This window comes from Oncorhynchus kisutch, linkage group LG5 (assembly GCF_002021735.2).
Source record: "Oncorhynchus kisutch isolate 150728-3 linkage group LG5, Okis_V2, whole genome shotgun sequence".
NCBI lineage: Eukaryota > Metazoa > Chordata > Actinopteri > Salmoniformes > Salmonidae > Oncorhynchus > Oncorhynchus kisutch.
The window spans coordinates 48,729,685-48,751,125 of NC_034178.2; the positions used below are offsets into that span (position 1 = coordinate 48,729,685).

Consider the following 21,441-nt stretch of genomic DNA (forward strand, 5'->3'; position numbering starts at 1 on the left):
GGCTTTCACTACCTAGCCTTTTCCTCGCTAACGTCTGGTCACTTGTGAACAAAATGGATGAAATACGCTATTGGGCAAGAGGGGCGTAACGTCTTCAGGGCTGATCGTACGGCAGAGGACTCTGATAAGACCAGAGGAGGTGGTCTGTGCATTTATGTAAACAAAGCATTATGTACAGACAGTAACATAACCGGGAGTTACTGCTCAACCAATTTGGAGTACTTGATGATTAGGTGCAGGCCTTTCTACTTGCCTCGGGAGCTTACGTCCATTGTTGTTACTGCAGCCTATATAACTCTGGATGCTAATGCTAAACTAGCAATGAAAGAACTGCAGGTTGCTATTAGCAAACAGCACATCCTGGTGGTGCTTTTATTGTTGCAGGGGATTTTACTCAAATCAGATTTTTTTCTCTCCAAAATTCCATGTCTCCTGCCCCACCAGAGGAGACAATACACTAGACCACGTGTATACCAACATTCCGGAGGCTTACAAAGCCATTCCCCTCCCCCCCTGGGACAGTCTGATCACCTTTCCCTGTTCCTACTCCCCAAGTATTTATACCTCATTAAACACGTGAAACCATCAGTGAGGACAGTTAAAGTGTGTCCAGAGGGATCAGACTCATTACTACAGCACCAGTTTCAACATCAGACTGGAGATTGTTTGCCACTCAGGCCACCCTTGACTCCCATACGGACATTGAAACATATGCTTCTTCCATTCTGGATTACAACATCGGCATCAACAATGTCACCACCCATAACGACCTTCCCCAACCAGAAGCCTTGGATGAACAGAGAGGTCGGACTACTGCTAAAGGCACGCAACGCTGCTTTCAGATCCGGCGATGCGGAAGCCTACAGCACATCCAGGGCCAACCTGAAAAAGGGTATCAAGATGGCTAAACATGCCCACAAAGTGCGGATTGAAGAGCACTTAAACAACAACTCCGACCCTCGATGCATGTGGTAGGGCATCCAAGCCATCACAGACTACCGGTTAAAAAACACTACCCCCACAGCCAGCGACGTCTCCATCGCCGTCGAGTTAAACAGGTTCTATGCTCATTTCGACAGGGACAACAAAGTGTTAAGGGAATTTTTATCAATGATGACTAATTATGTATACATTTCAATCAGGACTGACTAATCAGAATACTATTATGTTACTGTATATGTACTAATCAGAATACTATTATGTTACTGCATATGTATGAATTTTCTTTTTAATCCTAGTACTGAATATAATGTGTGTAAATATAATCAAGAATTAGAACAATGACTGTCTGTACCATGGTAGAAATGAATGAACTTATAGCCAGACTGGCTAGAAGGCTTATCTACACCAGCTGTCCTAGGCTCAGTCATATATCATCTTAATAGGGAGAGACGATGTGAGAACCATACAGCCATTGTACTAGAGCGGAGATGACACAGGCTGGTACTGAAACTAATGACGTCATTTTAAGTTTCTAACTTGTGGTAAAATGTGTAAGGAGCAGTACACTCGTGAATAAAAGCTGCTGGTTGACTTTAAGACTGGGCTCTGTCCATTTTATACAAATAAGGGTCATACAAATCCTTATGAATTGACAGAGTGTTTGATATTAATTGGGTATTAAAACAGAGGAATTTAATTCCTGCAACACAAAGATCCAGCCATCAAAAAACAAACAAGGGTTTTGCCACCAAGTACTAAGTCATGTTTTGCAGAGGGGTCAAATACGTATTTCCCTCAATAAAATGAAAATCTATTTATAACATTTTTGACATGCATTTTTCTGGATTTTTTTGTTGTTATTCTGTCTCTCACTATTCAAATAAACCTACCATTAAAATTATAGACTGATCATTTCTTTGTCAGTGGGAAAACGTACAAAATCAGCAGGGGATCAAATACTTTTTTCCTGCACTGTATGTGAGAATGCTGTTGATAGACTTTAGCTCAGCATTCAATACGGGCATTCCCTCTAGGCTGGTCACCAAACTCCATGACCTACGGATCAGCCCCTCTCTCTGTGACTGGACTTTGGACTTCCTAACCAACAAACCCCAGTCTGTCAGGTTTGACAACTTCACCTCCTCAACCCTGAACCTGAACACCGGTGTGCCACAGGACTGCGTGCTGAGCCCCTTCCTGTACTCCCTCTTCACTTACGACTGCGTTCCTGTACACGGTTCCAACATCATTGTCAAGTTCGCAGATAACACAACGGTGGTAGGCCTGATCAGCGACAATGATGAGTCAGCCTACAGGGAGGAGGTCGAGCACCTGGCTGCATGGTGCGCTGACAACAACCTGGCGCTCAATGCAAAGAAAACCAAGGAGCTCATTGTGGATTACAGGAAGTCTAAAAGCTGCAGCCACACCCCAGATCTCATTGATGACACTGAGGTGGAGCGTATGCCCAGCTTCAAATTCCAGGGTGTCTACATCTCTGAGGACCTCTCCTGGACCCACAATACCTCAAACCTGGTCAAAAAGGCGCAGCAGCGCCAGTACTTTTGAGGAGGCTGAAGAAGGCTCGCCGGTCTACCAAGATCCTGGTGAACTTTTACCGCTGCACGGTCGAGAGCATTCTGACTAACTGCGCCACAGTGTGGTTTGGCGGATGCTCCGTGTCCAACCAAAAGGCCCTGCAACAGATGGTGAAAACTGCCCAGCACATCACTGGTGCCCAGCTCCCTGCCATCGTAGACCTACAGCGCAAGCGGTGTCTGCGTATGGCACGCGACTTCATCTGCCACCCTTCACAACGGTGGCGGTGTCAGAGGAAGGGCCTACAAATTGTCAAAGACCCCAGCCACCCAAGTCATAGACTGTTCTCTCTACTATCGCATGGCAAGCGGTACCGGAGTGCCAAGTCTAGGACAAAAATGCTTCTCAACAGTTTTTACCCCCAAGCCATAAGACTCCTGAACAGATAATCAAATGGCTACCCGGACTATTTGCATTGTGTTCCCCCCCAACCCCTCTTTTACGCTGCTGCTACTCTCTGTTTATCATATATGCACAGTCACTTTAACTATACATTCATGTACATACTACCTCAATTGGGCGACCAAACAGTGCTCCCGCACATTTTCTTAGCTTTTTCTTGAACTGCACTGTTGGTTAAGGGCTTGTAAGTAAGCATTTCATGGTAAGGTCTAGTTGTATTCGGCACACAAATAAAGTTTGAAAATAGGTAAAATAAAGAAAAACCCTTGAATGAGTAGATGTGTACAAACTTTTGACTGGTACTGTGTATACATTTCTTTAGGAACTCAATCGGGGTGTCAACTTACTGTTGAGAGCCAGAATAGTAGAATACACAAGGTACAATTTACAAATTTGGTGGCGCACCAGCAGTTTTTATCTTGTTAAGTCAGTCAATCAATTAGCCCATGTCAGCTGACATTTTTTAGATTGGTAAATCTACAAGTCTAGCCAGCTATCTAAACTTGTAGTAACCATGGTTGAATCCCGACCATTGGACCCCCATTGATTTTGTTAGTCACTCTCACTCAGAGATCATCTTAACTTCTTGGATATAGGGGGCGCTCTTTTAATTTATGGATGAAAAACGTTCCCATTTCAAACAAGATATTTTGTCACGAAAAGATGCTCGACTATGCATATAATTGACAGCTTTGGAAAGAAAACACTCTGACGTTTCCAAAACTGCAAAGATATTATCTGTGAGTGCCACAGAACTGATGCTACAGGAGAAACCAAGATGAAACTTCAAACAGGAAATGAGCTAAATTTGAGGCAAAATGTGTACAATTGCAGGAAATTAGCTGCAAAACAGCTTCGTTGTTGTTGTTCTCCTAAATTTTCTCTGCGTCCAATGGCAAAATGTGCAGAATTGCAGCAAACTTGCCTTAAAATGCACAATTTTCTCTATGCCCCATGGCAAAATGTGTAGAATTGCAGGAAATTAACTCGCACATTTTTCCTCTGTGCTGTCAAGTGACAGGGTAGCCTAGTGGTTAGAGCTTTGGACTAGTAACCGGAAGGTTGCAAGTTTGTATGCTATGTGTACATAGCCCACCAACTACCTCATCCCCATATTGTTATTTAGTTTTTTGCTACTTTGCACCCCAGTATCTCTACTTGCACAATCATCTTTCACTTCAGTGTTTAATTGTAAATGACAACTTGTTCTCAAGTGTAGCAGTTTGGTAGTGAAAAAAACATGAATCTGTGTTAAGTCAAGCGAGACAGCTGTCTTGGCAGATGCCTCAATAATTTCACAAGGAGGGCCTACAATTACCTGCTATTGGTAATTTCCCTGCATCAGCTAACTCCAAATGACAAAAATCCAGCAGTGAACTGAGCAGAAGAATGCATTTCTCCAACAGTGGCAACATGGCAGGAGCTGACATGGGTGATAATTATGATGAACATCAGGAGTGTGTTGGTGTCAAGGTTTTGTTTTTAACTTTGTCTGAAGAGCAGAGTCACTTACTCATAGCATCTGCCAGCGAAGATGTCGGAGACGGAGCTGAAAAAACAGAGAGGAGAACATACCATTTATAAACTTCGCAGAGCATCAGTCAATCATCCCAGAAAGGCATCACCTCATTGGAACAGCAGTGCAGCAGCATCCGATAGCAATGCAGTACAAAAGTAACACAACGACAGAGAGAAAGAGACAAGAGAAAGCGAGAGAGTCATTGGCACCAATACCAACAGGCTATGAATAGGACTATAACACTCTTGAATCTGTCACTGATGTCCATGGGCTTTCACTTCTCTTAGCTCAGCATTTATCACACATACAGCCTGCCACAGGGAAGACCTCTGTAAAACGTTGCTAAACAAGTCATGCCGCTGAAGGACATGGTGACTCGGAGCTCTGGGTCTGGGAAAGAAAGGGCCTAAGCTGTAGGATTTATACCAGTCAGGGTTCTTGGCTGACTGAACCTGGGGGATGATATGGGATTCAGAGATCAGCATGGGGCACACAAACAAGATAAAAGGTCAACCCAGCTTTCAGGAAATGTTGGATCGTAAGCAAACAAGAGGAAAGTTTAGATACAAAATATATTTTTCTGATCATTGCTTGACAACCATTTTCAGGTCTTGACATAGATTTAAGTTAAAACCTGTTGGGGATAGGGCTGATTGCTGCCCCCTTTGGGGTGATTGGGTGCCCATGGTAAACAGAAAAAAAATCTGTCAAAATTGCTAATATATGCAATTAAAAATTATTATTGAATAGAAAACACTCTAAAGCTTCTAAAACCGTTTAAATTATGTCTGTAAGTAAAGCAGAACTCTCAGGGCACTCATTCTCCCAAACTCTCTCTTGTCATCCAAAAAGTTGGCCCAACTTTGACGTCATCGCCCCCACCCTTCCCAAGCACCTACAGTCCTGGGAACAGTTCCTATGCCTTCAGCGCGGTGTCCGCTTTCAATGGGGCTTCTCATTGTGTGAATCGCGCGCTCACGAGAGTACCTGTGGTGTCTTTCTTTCAAGATTGATTAAACGATGCGTGTGTTTCTCTTTGTCCTGAGAATTGCGGTGAAGCTATATAGCATGCTAACGCTGTGTTCTGAACCAAGTTTGACAAGTTTAGTCGACATATAATATGTAATTTCGACGTTTTGGTGCGAACTAACTTTACTTTTTGGCTGCATTTCAACCGAAATACGTCGTGTTTGATAACCGAAAGACACAGACTTCAAAACTAAAGCTGTTTTTGGTAAGTATAAACCCTTCCAGGTCTTCTGATGGAAGAACAGCAAAGGTAAGGGAACATTTATGTGTTAAATTTGGGTTTCTGTGGACTCCGAGATAGAGGAGCCAAAATGCTAATTCCTGAGCGCCGACTCACATTATAGCCTAGTGAACGAAATCTGTAAAGTTAAAAATAAATGTAACACAGCGATTGCATTTAGAAGAAGTGTATCTTTCTATATATATGTAGAACATGCATATTTAGTCAAAGTTTATGTTGTGTATTCCATGTTAGCTGACGGCGTGTGCAGAAGCCATCGTCATTTCTCCAGACATTTGAGTAGCTTTTTTTTAACAATGCGTCATTGTAAACAGAGATTTATGGATATTTATGGCATATTATTGAAAAAAACATAAATGTACTGTGTAACATGTTATATTACTGTCATCTGATGAAGATTTCAAAAGGTTAGTGAAATTATTTTTCTTTTAATCCTGCGTTTGGTGATTGCATATTTTGTTCAATTTGGCTATGGAAATTAGCTGTGTCTTTGGTGTGTATTCGGTGGTGGTTTGACATAAATATGTGCTATGTTTTCGCCGTAAAACATTTTAGAAATCTGACTTGCTGGATAGATAAACAAGTTGTTTATCTTTAATTTGAGCTATTGGACATGTTAATGTGTGGAGGTTAAATAGTTCTACAAATATTTTTGCATTCCGTGCGCCACCGTTCCAGCTGACGGTGGGGGGGCTGTTCCCCAATTGGGAACCAACATCTTTGTCAGGTTAAAACTAACTTGGCCACTCAGGAACATTCGCTGTCTTCTTGGTAAGCAACCCCAGTGTATATTTGGCATTGTGTTTTAGGTTATTGTCCTGATGAAAAATTTATTTATCTCCCAGTGTCTGGTGGAAAGCAGACTGAAACAGTTTTTCCTCTAGGATTTTGCCTGTGCGTAGCTCCATTCCATTTATTTTTTATCTTGAAAAACTTGCAAGTCCTTAACCATTATAAGCATACCTTTAACATGATGCAGCCACCACCATGCTTGACAATATGGTGAGTGGTACTCAGTAATGTGCTGTATTGGGTTTTCACCAAACACAACACTTTGTATTCAGAACAAAAAGTGAATTGCTTTGCCACATTATTTGCAGTATTACTTTAGTGCCTTGTTGCAAACAGGATGCATGTTATTCTGTATAGGCTTCCTTCTTTTCACTCTGTCAATTCGGTTACTATTGGGGAGTAACTACAATGTTGTTGATCCATCCACTAAACTCTAACTGTTTTAAGGTCACCATTGGCCTCAGAGAAATCCTTGAGCAGTTTCCTTCCTCTTTGGCAACTGAGTTAGGAAGCACTCCTACATCTTTGTAGTGACTGGGTGTATTGATATACAATCCAAAGTGTAATTAATTATGCTCAAACGGATATTTGATGTCTACTTTTTTTTTATCCATCTACCAGCTGGTGCCCTACTTTCCAAGGTATTGGAAAACCTCCCTGGTCTTTGTGGTTGAATCTGTGGTTGAAATTCAGTGCTTGACTGAGGTACCTTGCAGATAATTGTATGTAAGAGGTACAGAGATGAGGTAGTCACTCAAAAATCATGTTAAACACTATTATTGCATACAGAGTGAGTCCATGCAACTTATTATGTGACTTGTTAAGCACATTTGTACTCCTGAACTTATTTAGGTTTTCCATAACAAAGGGGTTGAATACTTATTGACTGAAGACATTTAAGCTTTTCATTTTAAGGAGTCGCTAGAGCGTGATGGGACAAGGAAATCTCTGGAGAGACCTGAAAATAGCAGTGCAGTGACGCTGTGCAGTGACGCTGTGCAGTGACGCTCCCCATCCAACCTAAAAGAAAATGTGCAGTATCGTCACACAACACAATGCCACAGATGTCTCAAGTTTTGAGGGAACGTGCACTTGGCATGCTAACCGCAGGAATGTCCACCAGAGCTGTTGCCAAATATTTGAATGTTCATTTTCCTACCATAAGCCACATCCAATGTCATTTTAGAGAATTTGGCAGTACGTTCAATCGGCCTCATAACCGCAGACCACATGTAATCATACCAGCCCAGGTCCTCCACTTCCAGCTACTTCATCTGTGGGATCGTCTGAGACCAGCCACCCGTATAGCTGATGAAACTGTGGGTTTGCATAATCGAAGAACTGACAAAAATGGTCAGAAACGGTCTCAGAGATGATCATCTGTGTGCTCGTCATCCTCACCAGGGTCTTGACCTGACTGCAGCACAACTTTGTAACCGACTCCAGTGGGCAAATGCTCTCCTTCGATGGTCCTGGCACGCTGGAGAAGTGTGCTCTTCACAGATGAATACCAGTTCCAACGGTACTGGGGAAATGGCAGACAGCGTACATAGCGTTGCGTGGGTGAGCGGTTTCCTGATGTCAATGTTGTGAACAGAGTTCCCCATGGTGACGATGGGGTTATGGTATGGGCAGGCATAACCTACGAACAATGAACACACTTGCATTTCATCGATGGCAATTTGAACGTGACGTGATCCTGAGGCCCATTGTCGTGCCATTCATCTGCCATCATCAACTAATGTGTCAGCATGATAATGCACGGCCCTATGTCGCAAAGATCTGTACACTATTCCTGGAAGCTGAAAATGTCCCAGTACTTCCACGGCCTGCATCCTCACCAGACATCTCACCTATTGAGCATGTTTGGGATGCTCTGGGTTGACATGTATGACAGCGTGTTCCAGTTTCCACCAATATCCAGCTACTTTGCACAACCATTGAAGAGAAGTGGGACAACATTCCACTGGACACAATCAACAGCCTGATCAACTCTATGCAAAGGAGATGTGTCAAGCTGCCTGAGGCAAATGGTGGTCACACCTGATACTGACTGGTTCTCTGATCCATGCCCCTACCTTTTTTTAAGGTATATGTGACCAACATGTGCATATCTGTATTCCCAGTCATGTGAAATCCATAGATTAGGGTCGAATACATTTATTTAAGTTTACTTGGCATTATCTGAACACCCCTGTAGGATCAAGCAGCAATTCCTCAGGCCTATGCAGAGTGCCTTAGGGCAGACTATTTGACCGGCTGCTGGTGTTGGTTTGTAGAGCTCATGACTATTTCCGATGGCAATTATCGCCAATTGAGCATCAGTCCCTCTCTGGAGAAGGCCAGTGGCCTTTTAGCTTTATTGGATGGTCTTACATCTGCTGATCAGACGTTACAGGGTGCAGTGCTGACTAGCCGCAGCGGCCCCCAGCTCAGACAGGGAATGTTTATTTTCTCTGCTTAAAAGACCAGCTACAGTAAACGGTAGTAAATAGCAAGAGGCTTGGGTAATATGGAGCCTAAACAGTTATATAAGGCAGCTGTTAGTCAAAGTGAAACACCACAGCTGCATAGAACAATTAAAGCAGCAATATTAAAAGGGAGAATAATCACTGTAGAAATTTTCTGCCACAATCCAATAAGATGTCCATTTTGTTGGTCTGCTTTACTCATTACTCTCCACAGACAACTCAACGTTTGCCACTTATGGCAAAGGGGAAGGTGGGTGGGCGCACATGCGTGTCTCTTGCAATTGTGTGTGGAAAAATCTAATTAAACGATACTAACTAAGTAAAACTAGTTGTCAAGGCTAGGACAATACAAGAAAGTAATGCAAATGCAATCTGTTCCAGGGTGTACCTAAGTGGATGTAGATGAGATTTCTTTATACTAAAACATTGCACTGTTCATCTCTATGAGGTGACTCCTATATACCGTACACTCTCCAGCTCAGACAGACGGAGACCAATGATAGATGAGATGGCTAAACTGGAAGGAGCAGGTCTTAGCCTACTGTTTAGGCTTATTCAGTGTTGGGAAATCTCACTAGAACCCAGAGTTTTCCATTAGCACCGGCTAACGACTAATCAGCCGGTTACAGACTAATTTTCAGACGGATACCTTTTCCACTTCATAATAACTAGGTTACTTTTCATTTAAAAGCCCTCTCACACTAGAATGAACTATATGCATATTCTAGCAATTGATAGGATAGGTGCCTGTCAGTCACAAAGCGAGCGATAACAGGGAAACACAGTCTGCTGTCTGGCTCGCCTCCTGGTACAATGTGTGCGCGCCGTGGTTGTTTGCAGTCAAATTTCTTTAAAGAGAGATGCTCGTGAATTTGCACGTCCCATGTAATGTAAGTGGTAACGATGAGTTGAAATACATTACTTAATTATTGTTTTCTGGCACATTCACTTATTTTCTTTTGCGTGTTTCACATAGCCAGCCACACAGAGTTGTGGCGCATAGTAGGCTATTTACTATGCTTTGATTGACAACTGAACAGCAAGTGTTGACTAGTTTATAAAAGGTGTCAAACGGTCTGAATAAAGTCGATCTCCAATATCCCTTTTCCATTCATAAATCATGCAACGTGGTTATATGTCCAGTGTATCGCATCGGGACAAATAAACCAAAGGATTTCATAAGCTTCCTTTCCTAGGATGTCGGGGCTTGCCACTAAAGTGAGTGACTTATTTGTCAGTGTAGCCGACCGAATCGCATTGGTGAGAGAGTCGTTCATTTGGCTCCCTCATTTGCTATGGCTACTTGTAGGCCTAGGCTTTTTGTCAATTATCTGCAGATAAATTATGAAAACATTTGATGAAGATGGTGAATCATCACTGCAGGAACAAAAGGCAATGGAAAGCCTCATTCTGGTCCAAATATGATCATCAGAGCCCTCACAGAATCCAGGCATTAAAATGGAATTCAACAACATAAGAAAAGGTAACAATGTATTAATTTGCCCAAGTTAATCATAAGACATGAACATAATGCATCAGTGATTTGTATTTCCTGCAACTTCTGAAGAGGCAACGAGAATGCCCCTATCAGTGTGTGCGTCACTTTGTGTAGCCATTAGCGATGATGCTAATGAAAACAGTCTTCGGGGAGACGGGAAGGCTTCCCCAAAAACCTTCTCAATTAACAAGAAAGTAGCCTACGCTTACTTGGCAGAATATCATGATTCTTTCTGTAATACCAGTGGGTATTTGTTTAGCAAACTCTGACATTACATGTGTGCTACAAAAACACCGCTAAACAATAGCCTCTTGCTAGGTGCACACTTGAATTGAAGAGTAACTACACCCAAATCTCTACATTTCTCAGATTTTCCCAGACCTCAAAAGTGGTCTCCTGATGTGGTTTAAAGCTGCAAAATGTTACTTTTTGGGCGAACCGACCAAATTCATATAGAAATATGAGTTTTTGATTTGTCATTATCAAGCCTCACTGAGGCTAGGAAACATTGTCACCGCCGATAAATCCGCTATAATTGAGAATTTCAATAAGCATTTCTCTACGGCTGGCCATGCTTTCCATATCATTACCCCTACCCCGGTCAACTGCCCGGCACCCTCCACAGCAACCCGCCAAAGCCCCCACCATTTCTCCTTTACCAAAATCCAGATAGCCGATGTTCTGAAAGAGCTGCAAAATCTGGACCCCTACAAATTAGCCGGGCTAGACAATCTGGACCCTCTCTTTCTAAAATGACCGGCCAAAATTGTTGCAACCCCTATTACTAGCCTGTTCAACCTCTCTTTCGTATCGTCTGAGATTCCCAAAGATTGGAAAGCTGTCGCGGTCATCCCCCTCTTCAAAGGGGTTGACACTCTTGACCCAAATTGCTACAGACCAATATCTATCCTACCCTGTCTTTCTAAGGTCTTCGAAAGCCAAGTTAACAAACAGATTACTGACCATTTCGAATCCCATCATACCTTCTCCGCTATGCAATCTGGTTTCAGAGCTGGTCATGGGTGCACCTCAGCCACGCTCAAGGTTCTAAATGACATCATAACCGCCATCGATAAGAGACATTACTGTGCAGCCGTATTCATCGACCTGGCCAAGGCTTTCGACTCTGTCAATCACAACATTCTTATTGGCAGACTCGACAGCCTTGGTTTCTCAAATGATTGCCTCGCCTGGTTAACCAACTACTTCTCTGATAGAGTTCAGTGTGTCAAATCGGAGGGCCTGTTGTCTGGACCTCTGACAGTCTCTATGGGTGTGCCACAGGGTTAAATTCTCGGGCAGACTCTCTTTTCTGTATACATCAATGATGTTGCTCTTGCTGCTGGTGATACTCTGATCCACCTCTACGCAGACGACACCATTCTGTATACTTCTGGCCCCTCCTTGGACACTGTGTTAACTAACCTCCAGACGAGCTTCAATGCCATACAACTCTCCTTCCGTGGCCTCCATCTACTCTTAAACGCAAGTAAAACTAAATGCATGCTTTTCAATCGATCGCTGCCCGCACCTGCTCGCCCGTCCAGCATCACTACTCTGGACGGCTCTGACTTAGAATACGTGGACAACTACAAATACCTGGGTGTCTGGTTAGACTGTAAACTCTCCTTCCAGACTCACATTTAGCATCTCCAATCCAAAATTAAATCTAGAATCGGCTTCCTATATCGCAACAAAGCATTCTTGACTCATGCTGCCAAACATACCCCCGTAAAACTGACCATCCTACCGATCCTCGACTTCGGTGATGTCATCTATAAAATAGCCTCCAATACTCTACTCAACAAACTGGATGCAGTCTATCACAGTGCCATCCGTTTTGTCACCAAAGCCCCATACACTACCCACCATTGTGACCTGTAAGCTCTCGTTGGTTGGCTCTCGCTTCATACTCGTCGCCAAACCCACTGGCTACAGGTTATCTACAAGTCTCTGCTAGGTAAAGCCCCGCCTTATCTCAGCTCACTGGTCACCATAGCAGCACCCACTCGTAGCACGCGCTCCAGCAGGTATATCTCACTGGTCACCCCCAAAGGTAATTCCTCCTTTGGTCGTCTTTCCTTCCAGTTCTCTGCTGCCCATGACTGGAACAAATCTCTGAAGCTGGAGACTCCATCATCACTAGCTTTAAGCACCAGCTGTCAGAGTATTTTACAGATCACTGCACCTGTACTTAGCCTATCTGTAAACAGCCCATCTATCTACCTACCTCATCCCCATACTGGTATTTATTTTGCACCCAAGTATCTCTACCTGCACATTCATCTTCTGCCGACCTACCATTCCAGTGTTTAATTGCTATATTGTAATTACTTCGCAACCATGACCTATTTATTTCCTTAACTTACCTCATTTGCACTCACTGTATATAGACTTTTTGTTTTCTTTTGTTCTACTGTATTATTGACTGTATTTTTTGTTTATTCCATGTGTAACTCTGTGTTGTTGTATGTGTCGAATTGCTACGCTTTATCTTGGCCAGGTCGCAGTTGCAAATGAGAACTTGTTCTCAACTAGCCTACCTGGTTAAATAAAAGGTGAAATAAAATAAATAAATAAAATTGAAAGCAAGTCTAACTGGTAGATCTGTTCTATGTGGGCTATTTCTATGCTTCCAGGTCTTAAGTTTTGATTTTGCGTCTTTTACTTTCGGTTTTGTACACAAGCTTCAAACAGCTGAACATAAAATATTTTTGGTTGTGGAAAATATATTTCGGTTTAGATGGTACAACCATTCCTTACACTATACTTGCATGTTTTTCTCACATAAACTTAAATTAGGCAAACTATTCATATTTTTGCAACCAGGAAATGGCGAAGCATTTCTGCATAGTGCACCCGTTGTAGACTTAGAACATCCAATTTTGTTGTAAAAGTGTGATTTTGAGAACCAAAATGGAAACTTGCCCATTTTTCACCACTCAGAACTTCAACCAGATTGAAAACACCCCTGTGACCCACATGGAAACAAATGTGTGGGGAACGTGCCGGGGGGAAAGTGACATTCAGCAGCAAACATATAAAAATGACAAATAATTTTAACAACTTTTGGAATAAAATAACCTCCAGGGCTATAACAGTCTGTGTGTGGAAGGGGTGAGCAATAGAGGATGTGATATGATTTTGTTCATGGTACGCATCCAAAAGAGTTTGAGATCTTCCAAGGACACGCCAACTGCCGACAGACAACCATATCCCATGGTCCTCATATCAAGCAGATAGTTTGCGTCTGAATGAAATACAAAAGCCGGGATAATGTGAGGTCCAGAGTACTTTATCCATAAACAGCAACTGAAAGGATGAGTCAAACTTGGACTTGGAACAGAGGAACGGAGAGTGTGTGGCGCGAGGCATAATCAAATATGACCCCTTATCAAGCTTAAATCCACTGAGATCAGTGTCTTGGAGCCACGGAGGGCCTGGGAGGCAGGTAAGGACAACCCAGCACAAGGAGCACATGTCTGGGGATTTAAGCAGGTCTTTTTGAAGCTGGTTCCAGTGTCATTGGAAAGATATTAATAATGAAAAGAACAGCATAAATGCTTTGAGACTAGGGGAAAATGAACAAAAAATAATGAACTAACAGAAAGGAACCTCTAGTGAACTACTGAGTGCTAATAAAGCACACTTTTTCAGGGGATTAACTCTGGCTTTGTAAAAACTACAAAGTCCCTCCGAGTCCATTAAATTAATGAGTGGTTATACTGGGATGGGAGGTGTTGCCACATTTTGATTGCCTAATTCAAAGAAACCTAGCTAATTTGACATATACTGTATATTACGTGCATTTATTTTTTGCCGGCAGAACAGCCGGAATTCTTTGGGCATGGTAATATTGCTCAATTGGTATCAAGGGACCTACTGTGTGCCAGTAAAACATTCCCCACACCATTACACCACCGCCACCAAACTGTACTGTTGACGCTAGGCAGGATGGGGCCATTGACTCATGCTGCTTATGCCATCAGCATGACACAACAGGAACCGGGATTCGTTGGACCAGGTGATGTTTTTCCACTCCGCAATTATCTAGTGTTGGTGATCGTGTGCCCACTGGAGCTGCTTTGACTTGTTTTTAGCTGATAGGAGTGACACGTGTGGTCATCTGCTGCAATAGTCCATCCGTGACAAGGACCGACGATTTGTACATTACGAGATGCCGTTCTGCATCTGTTTATAGCCCGCCTGGTAGATTGAAAGAGCTGTTTTGTTGTTGCTTTGATGTTTTTTGTTTGTCGCACCATTCTCGGTAAACGCTAGAATGGCGTGCGTGAAAAGCTCAGGATGTCGGCTGTTTCTGAAACCGGCGAGCCTTGCACGAACGATCATGCCACGCTCAAAGTCGCTTAGGTCACTCGTTTTGCCCATTCTAATGTTCAATCAAACAGTAATTGAATGCATCGATGGCTATCTGCCTGATTTATATAGCGAGCCACGGCCATCTGACTCACTGTCTGTAGGAGTGAACCATTTTCGTGAACTGGGTGGAGTACCTAATAAACTGGCCACTGAGTGTATTTCACTAAATTGTTGATTGGTTTTATCTTCATACAGTGGTACATCCCTGAGAGAAATGTATCGGTAAAGTAAATCCTTATCTTACATCGTGTTGCCCATGCTGCTCATAATTAGATTGAAGAGGCAGTCCTTGGCCTAAGCTGGCCCTTGAACTCAGTCATTACTCTCTCAACACTGAAGCGGTTTTGTCTCCATGTTTGATGAATGTGTTAGACCCTCATTAGAACCTCTTACCTAAGGCCAAAATGTCAACATCTACACATCCTCTTCTATTTTAACTTCCAGTCTCCAAACGTTGTGGCAGGGACACTCTAAACTTCCCTGTCAAGTAATGTGTAGCATGACCACAGCCCTGATGGGAGACCTGACAGGATCCTACAGTAGCTGGTACCATGTTCTGTGGACCAGGTATCAGACAGAGAGTGAGAGTGGTAGTGGTGAAGAACATCAGGGTGTGTTTATCTGCTGTGACTGCAGGACATACACCTCCAAGCATGATGGCGTTCTGCCCTCCTGTGGGTTCCCTGCGGCTTGTGTCCTGATGTGACTGCTCAGACCCTGCCTGGATGCACTGCAGATATACTGAGGGCTGCTGCAACACAATGACAGAGGGCTTAATACTGACTGTGGAACTAGTACTTTGCAGAAGCTTATCTAAGTTCAAATGATTCCAGCTTTAAGATGGCCTTATTACGATACAAATTCATCTGGCTATAATTGTTGAAGCCTATGCCTACTCACTGTTTTGGGGTTATTTTTGCATGCTCTTTGATATATTACTCCCCTCTTTGCTCATGGAAGTAAATCAATGCATGTCAGGGGAGCGCAACTTAAAAGTAAAAATCAATAAAGCAAATGTAAGCCGAAGAATCTACAGTTGTGCCTAGAGGGAATGAGATTCACCAGAAAGAAAAACCGGAGAGAACCACAAAAAAGCAAACACATTGGGTCAATCTATCCCTAACAGCTGCTGTGAGCAGCCCTGATTTATCCCATAATGAGCAAAAAGCTGGAAGTAATGAGTCTCTCCTAAACATTAAATCAAAACCAAACAAGGCCCTGCTTTTAGAACACTTAGTATTCACCTCCCTAAGCTGGCCTTTCTATGATTAGAAGACTGCATTAAATGTTCTCTTCAGAGACACTCAAAAGACCCAACACCTGCAGAGAGCTCAGCAATACTTCTAAGGAAACTTCAACAAAACCCACCACGTTGAATAAATTAAAGAGATAACCCACTTCAGAAATGAAACTCCAATATATTTGGTGATAGTCTATGTTCTATGAGTAGGTCAAATAACTATTTCAACCATGATTTAACTACTAAGTGTTTTGTCTGTGAAATAAGGAAATTGTGTTGTAATGTGTCATCACAATAACGTTCTTGTCACTGGAGAAAGGGAATAACTATGACATTTCATAACGATTTTAAAACATTTACTTGCACTCCAGATCACTAAATCAACCAATCGATGGTATGGCCATACTTGTCTAGAACACATCCGTCTATATCGTCATAACAAAGTATACACTAGCGTTCCAAAGTTTGGGGTCACTTAGAAATGTCCTTGTTTTTTAAAGAAAAGCTCATTTTTTGTCCATTAAAATAACATCAAACTGATCAGAAATACAGTGCAGACATTGTTAATGTTGTAAATGACTATTTTAGATGGACACGGCTGATTTGTTATGGAATATCTACATAGGTGTACAGAGGCCCATTATCAGCAACCGTCACTCCTGTGTTCCAATGGCACGTTGTGTTAGCTAATCCAAGTTTATTATTTTAAAAGGCTAATTGATCATGAAGAAAACTGAAGATCTCGTACAACGCTGTGTACTACTCCTTTCACAGAACAGCGCAAACTAGCTCTAACCAGAATAGTAGGAGGCTCCAGTGCACAACTGAGCAAGAGGATAAGTACATTAGAGTGTTTAGTTTGAGATACAGACACCTCACAAGTCCTCAACTGGCAGCTTCATTAAATAGTAATGGGAGGGGTACGGTCCGGAGGAGAGATTCTGGGTTCCGGTGGAGGACGTGTTAGATCCTTCCCTGCTACGAGAGTTCCACAGTCTCCATCCAGATCGCCCTGCGCCTCGTCCTCCGGGTCGTCCCCGAGGCCGGCATCGGGGGGGGGGGGGGGTTAATGTCACGACTTCTGCCGAAGTCGATGCCTCTCCTTGTTGGTGCTCAGCGGTCGACGTCACTGGTCTTCTAGCCATCATTGATCTATGTTTGGTTTTGTCTGGTCTTCTTACACACCTGGTTCCAATCCCATTCATTAAGTGTTATATATTTAAACCTCTGTTTCCCCTCATGTCCTTGTCAGAGATTGTTTATTGTTATGTTCATGTTTTATGGATTGTGCGGACGGGCTCTTGTACCCGCATTTATTTTATTATGGACTTTGGTTTTGGAGTTTGTTTTAAGTTATTAAAATACTCCAATTATACCAAGTTGAATTCTCCTGCGCTTGACTTGCCTGCCACCTACATACAAGACGTGACATGCACATGTGTAATAGCAGCCTTCTTTTTTTACATATATTTCAATTTGTGGGATACTGCAGTTTTACAAATTGTAATTTATTTTTCTTTGATATGGTGCAATATTCTATTATTATGTTGTTCAGATTGTATTTATTGTTGAATGGTTAGATTTATATGCACTTTGTTTATATACATTAAAAAGTTCTACTTTAAATGCAAATGTTTAATAGCATTCTTTTTCATAACAAACCAATTCATTCAATAATTTAATTAGAATTGTTTTAACACCAATCATAGTCAAACTATCGCAAACTGTTTGGGAGCCAAAAGAGCTGGCTCACTAAAAAGAGCCGGAATGCCCATCTGCCCATCACTACAAACTCCATGCTCAGAGAGTGCATTGTATTGTGGGTTTTATAGATTGACTTGAGCTGCAACCGATTTCCACATGTTGCTACCAACCTTATTATTATTTTTTATTTTACCCCCTTTTTCTCCCCAATTTCGTAGTATCCAAATGTTAGTAGTTACTATCTTGTCTCATCACTACAACTCCCGTATGGGCTCGGGAGAGACGAAGGTCGAAAGCCATGCGTGCTCCGAAACACAACCCAACCAAGACGCACTGCTTCTTAACACAGCGCGCATCCAACCCGGAAGCCAGCCGCACCAATGTGTCGGAGGAAACACCGTGCAGCTTGCACAGGATAACGTTTTCCCAAGGTACAGATATAGGATCTAATTCGGGATACCCTCCTAGGACTGTGGCAGTCACGAAATTTCAACAGCTGGTGATTGCCATGCAAATAACTGTCGGTCTCACGGTAATTGGCCGTTAATTAACATAAACACATTAAGCATCTATTGGCTTCCACACAGCACCTCATGGAGCTGGTTGAGAGACTGCCAAGAGTGTGCAAAGCTGTCATCAAGACAAATGGTGGCTATTTGAATATATATATATATATATATATATATATATATATATATATATATATATATATATATAGTATATAGTAAAAATAAAGAAAAACCCTTGAATGAGTAGGTGTTCTAAAACTTTTGACCGTTAAGAGTACATTTTGAAAAGTCGAATAAATCCATGTAATATAGTCTACACCTTCACAATAAATCCATTATTTACTTTAGACATGTCTAACGAAACATGATATGAAGAAAATGTAGTCTATTTCAGAAGAACAGAATAGCATACTCTGAGTTGACCTTATGTTAGGTCCTGACCTGGCTATGCCATATGGCTGTGGGCTACACTAGATTATTTAGCAGACAAAATTTGCTTAGTGGCATTATTTTATAGTATGAAGAATACAATTGAACAAAGCTGAATAAAATAGAAAGGATATTTTCTCCAAACAATTTGAGGGAGTGCACACATGCGGCTATTCTGTGTTGAGCGGTAAGAAAGAATTAGGTACTCCTATATGCTTAATTAAGAGTTATTAATGCAATGTTCTACAAACGTTGGGCTATATGTTTTGATTTTTAATACATAAGGCATGAGCTCTGCTTTGTTTTTTGCACCTGCTGTACACACTTCCTCAGTCTCTCATTCACAATTAGAGAAGCACTTGATAATGCCTCAAATTTCCCAGGGGCATCCTCTTTGTGTGGCCATAATGCACTGGAAAAAAGAAATCCATGCCTTTTGCAGCCCTTCTCCCAGAATGCTACCTGCTCCAAAGCACTTCTCACTCACAGGCTACAAGTGAAGACAGACATCGGGGACGCAATTGCGCGTGTCTTTATCCAATTTCTAGGTGCATAATGAAGATATTGGAAGAACTGTCCACATTTACTTTTCATTAGCCAACAAGATGAGTAGGCCTAACGAACAGCAAAAGCACTAGTCTACATCTACTGTCCCTCATAGTATAAAAGTTGTTCCTATTATATTCTGTGCGAGAAATAAATATTCCATAGTCTGGGACAGTTGTGGGATGTGATAGATATCAAATTAATACAACCACTACCATCAAAAAAACTTTTTTACGCAATGAGGCTGACGCAACAGATCAGAACATTTAGCTTAAAAATGTTGATAAACTATTAGACTATTTCTTCACATTATAAGCACAGCAATGTGCACACGACAGTAGACTGACTATAAGGGCAAATGTTCCATTAGTGGGAAAACACCATTATCAAAATTGACCACAAATGTGAATATGCATGTAACGCTTTTATTATAAAGGTGCATTTTTATGGTGAAAATGATCTTCTCCAAACTTGAAACTCGTGTGCTGCTTATGTATGCCAGTTAAGCTCTACACCCCTTGTAAAGGGGATTAATGTGCTTAATTTTAAGAAGTTATTTGGCCACTTTAGTTGTGATACAAACCGTATCAAAACATATAGGCCTATGGGCTAGGCTACATGAAGTGCGTGACTATGATTCTAAAAAGTTATTTAAAAAAAAAATTGGCATTGTTTCTTGCCTTAAACTGGGCTTCATTCACAAGTGATAATATATCATTCACAACTGATAAGCTAATAGTCACCCATCAGACTATTCTTGATTTAATCTTGACTTTACATATACTAAATAATGTATGCATAGTCACTTCACACCTACCTACATGTACTAATTACCTAGACTAACCTGTACCCCCGCACATTGACTCGGTACCGGTACCCCCCTGTATGTATTATTTTTACTCTTTCTTGAACTGCACTGTTGGTTAAGGGCTTGTAAGTAAGCATTTCACAGTAAGGTCTACACCTGTTGTATTTGGCGCATGTGACAAATAAAGTTTTATTTAACGTGTGAAATTTGTTTTGATATAGAATGGACCATTATCATGCACCTGTCTCGAAACAGGGGCAGGGAAAAAATGCCTGTCATCTGGACTTACAATAGCAAATGGAAGACACTTTTCCTGTGGTTAATTTTCATGCCAGCCAGGTAGGTTATACACCTGTCGTAAAGATAAACAATGTGCTTAATATTTTGCTTAATATTAGGAATGTTGAGAAATCAATACAGTTGGCCTAGCCTATAGAAAGCTGATGAAATCCTCCTCTTTTTAATAGAGGCCATCACTCTGTATTCTCAAGCAATTTCATAGTCTATAGAAATGCTGCTCATGGGCTCTCATGAAGTGTTTGATTAGATTTTCGATTACATTTGCAATGATGTCAGAGTGATTACAGGGACAATAGTGGCTAATATGGTCATCGCAACAGCCCTATACCCTCCCCCAAGCCTAACCTTAACCATTAGTGGGGAAAATGCAAAACTGACCCAAGATAAGCGTCTCCGGGCAACTTCACCTTACTCAATTCTGCTGTCTCCTGGGCTCCCTCACCTGCTGATGGACACCTCACTGAGACATGGGCTGGGTGACCTGGAGATGACCGCTACAACAGAAGGCTGCTGCTGCTTCTCAGAGGGCTCCTCCACTGGTGATGTCATCAATACGCAGCAGGCCTCTGAGTCACTGAGGCTGGGATCACTCTGTTCCTGTTGTGCTGCCTTATCTACAGGAAGGAGGGAAAATAACATGGACTGTACACATGATCATAAAACTGGTATAAAATCATTTAGTGGTGAAAATGAGCTATGAGGAATCTGTGCTTGAAATCCATGTCATGGTTTATAATCTGGATTGGTCCTATTTTAATGTTGTAAACATGATTTGAGCAGACTGTGTGATAGATGCTCAAGTCATCCATGTTAAATGATATCTTATCTCATAGATATTTCCCCAAAGTAATGGGGAATACTTTTAACCACAAACACACCACTGTGTCTTCTAGGCAGAGGGCAAAAGGTTCATGACCAGCAGTTAATGATATTCTATATGTGGCTGACATTCTGAAGTGTGACTAATGCATTTTGAATATGATTACCTCTGCATGTACTGATGTTTCGGTCTATGATGGGGGATTTCCATGG

At 41.9% G+C, this 21,441-nt stretch overlaps 1 protein-coding gene across 2 annotated transcripts in view; it reads right to left on the reverse strand.

The window, feature by feature from the left end:
• The window catches only part of LOC109891181 (E3 ubiquitin-protein ligase RAD18), a 101,339-nt gene that overhangs the window by 18,307 nt on the left and 61,591 nt on the right, over positions 1 to 21,441 (reverse strand). Inside the window, exons 11-12 of one of the 2 annotated variants that reach the window (XM_020483519.2) lie at positions 20,852 to 21,023; positions 4,457 to 4,492 (exon numbers count right to left, since the gene is read on the reverse strand). In XM_020483519.2, coding sequence (XP_020339108.1) covers positions 4,457 to 4,492; positions 20,852 to 21,023 — 208 coding nt within the window. The remainder of the gene's footprint in view (positions 1 to 4,456; positions 4,493 to 20,851; positions 21,024 to 21,441) is intronic. The other variant, XM_020483520.2, reaches the window with a different exon arrangement.